Source organism: Pygocentrus nattereri, chromosome 9, assembly GCF_015220715.1.
Source record: "Pygocentrus nattereri isolate fPygNat1 chromosome 9, fPygNat1.pri, whole genome shotgun sequence".
Taxonomy (NCBI): Eukaryota; Metazoa; Chordata; class Actinopteri; order Characiformes; family Serrasalmidae; genus Pygocentrus; species Pygocentrus nattereri.
In genome coordinates this window covers 1,777,134-1,779,796 of record NC_051219.1, presented here as the reverse complement: position 1 = coordinate 1,779,796, position 2,663 = coordinate 1,777,134, and the positions used below count along the sequence as shown (strand labels likewise).

The 2,663-nt window shown below is 49.1% G+C and overlaps 1 protein-coding gene across 3 annotated transcripts in view; it reads left to right on the top strand.

Moving 5' to 3' along the window:
- The first annotated feature begins 432 nt into the window (after positions 1-432).
- tec (tec protein tyrosine kinase) overlaps positions 433-2,663 on the top strand; it is a 29,420-nt gene continuing 27,189 nt past the window's right edge. The window contains exons 1-2 of one of the 3 annotated variants that reach the window (XM_037541454.1): positions 433-621; positions 2,117-2,316. In XM_037541454.1, the coding sequence (XP_037397351.1) occupies positions 2,179-2,316 (138 nt within the window). In that variant the 5' untranslated portion in view covers positions 433-621; positions 2,117-2,178. Of the gene's footprint in view, positions 635-1,858; positions 1,999-2,116; positions 2,317-2,663 lie in introns of those variants that run through there. The other 2 variants (XM_037541455.1, XM_037541456.1) reach the window with 2 other exon arrangements.

The window sequence follows — 2,663 nt, the reverse complement described above, 5'->3', positions numbered from 1 at the left end:
AGAGAGAGAGAGAGAGAGAGACAGTGAGAGAGAGAGAGGGAGAGAGAGAGAGAGAGAGAGAGAGAGAGACAGTGAGAGAGAGAGAGGGAGAGAGAGAGAGAGAGAGAGAGAGAGACAGTGAGAGAGAGAGAGAGAGAGAGAGAGACAGTGAGAGAGAGAGGGAGAGAGAGAGAGACAGTGAGAGAGAGAGAGAGAGAGAGAGAGAGACAGTGAGAGAGAGAGAGGGAGAGAGAGAGAGAGTGAGAGAGAGAGAGAGAGAGACAGTGAGACAGAGAGAGGGAGAGAGAGAGAGAGTGAGAGAGAGAGAGTGAGAGAGAGAGAGAGAGAGAGAGAGAGACAGTGAGAGAGAGAGGGAGAGAGAGAGAGACAGTGAGAGAGAGAGGGAGAGAGAGAGAGAGAGAGGGAGAGAGCGCGCGCGCCGCTGTAGCTCCATTTGCTAGTCAAAGCAGACTCAGTGCGGTGGGACGTCACTCGCAGACCGCAGGACTTCCTGCATGAACGCCTGTGCGAGCGCTGAGCTGCGGTCAGTAGATGTTTCCTGGTCATGGAGGAGCTCGTGTATGCGTCTGTGTGAGAAGCCGGGAGTGGACGCCGTAGTGGACCCCCGTCCTCACCCCCCAGGTACTGGAAACAGGTAGTAAAGAACCCTGAAAACGACTTTAGTACTGTTTCTTAACTGCGCCTCATTCGAATTTCCCGTTCCACCTTAAATGCTGCAGCAGTTACATTGTGTTTTAAGGTGGCACGGGGAATTGGAACTCCAGCTTTCTGTGTTGAAGAACGACGGTTAAAATAACGGCCGAGCTTTTTAATTCAGAGTCACGCAGTCACGCGCCTCAGGCAGCTCTCTGGGGACCGTTGCCTGGCGACGCTGGAGATTTAAAATTTAAATGTTGCTGTTTTTGTAACGGTTTTGGGACGTCTGTGCACGTCGTCCCTCCGCTCGACCAATCAGCGCGCGTTCCTCACAGAACGGGGCTGAAAGAGAACCTGCAGCGCAGCGTTCTCTCTAAACCTGCCGAATGGGTTCTGCTGAAGTTGCTGTCACAGCAGCGTTAAACCGCAGGGACGCGTCTGCTCCTTTTCTTTCACTTCTTTTACAGTAAAGTACAGTCTGGAGTTTCCAGTCAAGGTCGAGTTATTCGTTGTTTTCCGGAGATATTTCTGAGGAGACCAGATAAGATAGTCTGTTCACCTGAGGTGAGGAGAAGGTGAAAGAGAGCGTCCAAAACTGGAGGGTAAAAACTGATTTAAAGCTACAGAGAAAATAAAGCGCCTAACAACCACCCGAAAGGCCTGGTAGACCACCAAAACCAAGCCCTCCTACAGACTAAGAGCCCTCGAGCTCAAGCTCTCGCTGCAGATCTGAAAGAATACGCAGGACCGGCTTGTACCGGTTAGGTTTATACTTGAGGTTAGGACTGAAAAACATCCCAGACCAGTATATGCTGTTTTTTACTGGTTCATGCTGGTCCAGTGATGGTCTTTGTGCTGGTTTGTGCAGGTCTGGTGTTGGTTTATTCTGGGTACCCAGCAAGGTCATCCTGGTTGACCAGCATGCCAGCAAATCGCTGCTGGTGGAGCAAAACCTTGTATCTCCATTTTGGTTGTTTTTCCATGTTTGACCTAATTTGAAAATACCTACTGTTCTTTACGTTGTGTGTAAATTTCACGACGAATGGACCGAAAGAATCGGCCCAAAGTTGCTTGAAAAGACGTCTGGTTCCATTGACGTACACTAAAAGTACAGTATGTGTTTCTCTTCTCCTGTAAAGTCACCATTTTGGAGATGCGAGGTTTTGGGCTGACGGAGGTGACACTGGTTTTGCAGGTGACCTGCTGTACTGGCCTGGGCTGGTTTGTTCTATGAACTAATAACGACTGGACATCACTTTAAAGCTGCGCTGTGTGGGATGTGGGATTTGGAGACCTCTCTGGTGGAAGAAGATGATTAATCTGGCTAAGTCTCATCATATCAGATGTGCTGCTTATTACAGGGTGTGTTTGTTGTGTTTTATGGTTAATATTGTGTGAGGTGTGTCAATGAGGACTGGAAGTGTGGGAAGTTAGTTTATGCCCATATATGACTGTGTGAGTGTGTGTCCTCTGCCCACAGGCTGTGTACATGTGAGTGTGTGTGAGGTAGATGGCAGTTCTCGGCGGTGGTAGAGCTCAGAGATGAGTTCCACAGCCATTCTGGAGGAAACTCTGATCAAACGCTCGCAGCAGAAGAAGAGAACTTCTCCGCTGAACTATAAAGAGAGAGTGTTCGTCCTCACCAAGACCAGACTGTCCTACTACGAGGGACGGGCCGAGGTCAGCATGTTCTCTATCCCTGTTTACAACACAGCTTTAGTGCTTTCCTACCCAAAGAGGGAACCACCAAAGTGTGCACAGTTCAGAGTGTGAGGTGTAATCAGAGGATCTGAGGGTTTGGTGTGAAACGGTCCAGACGTCTTTACAGTGGTGGTGATGGGATCCAGGCGTCGCCATGACTACAACACAGATATAGACACTTTATTTACCATCCAGAACCACCAGAGAACCTACACGAGTCTTCTGAGCTTATATGGAATGTTGATGATGGAAAACAGTGGAAAATCTGGAATAATGAGTTTTCTTTGGGGACTATTTTGCCGCACAGCGCCCTGCATGTCTCCCTC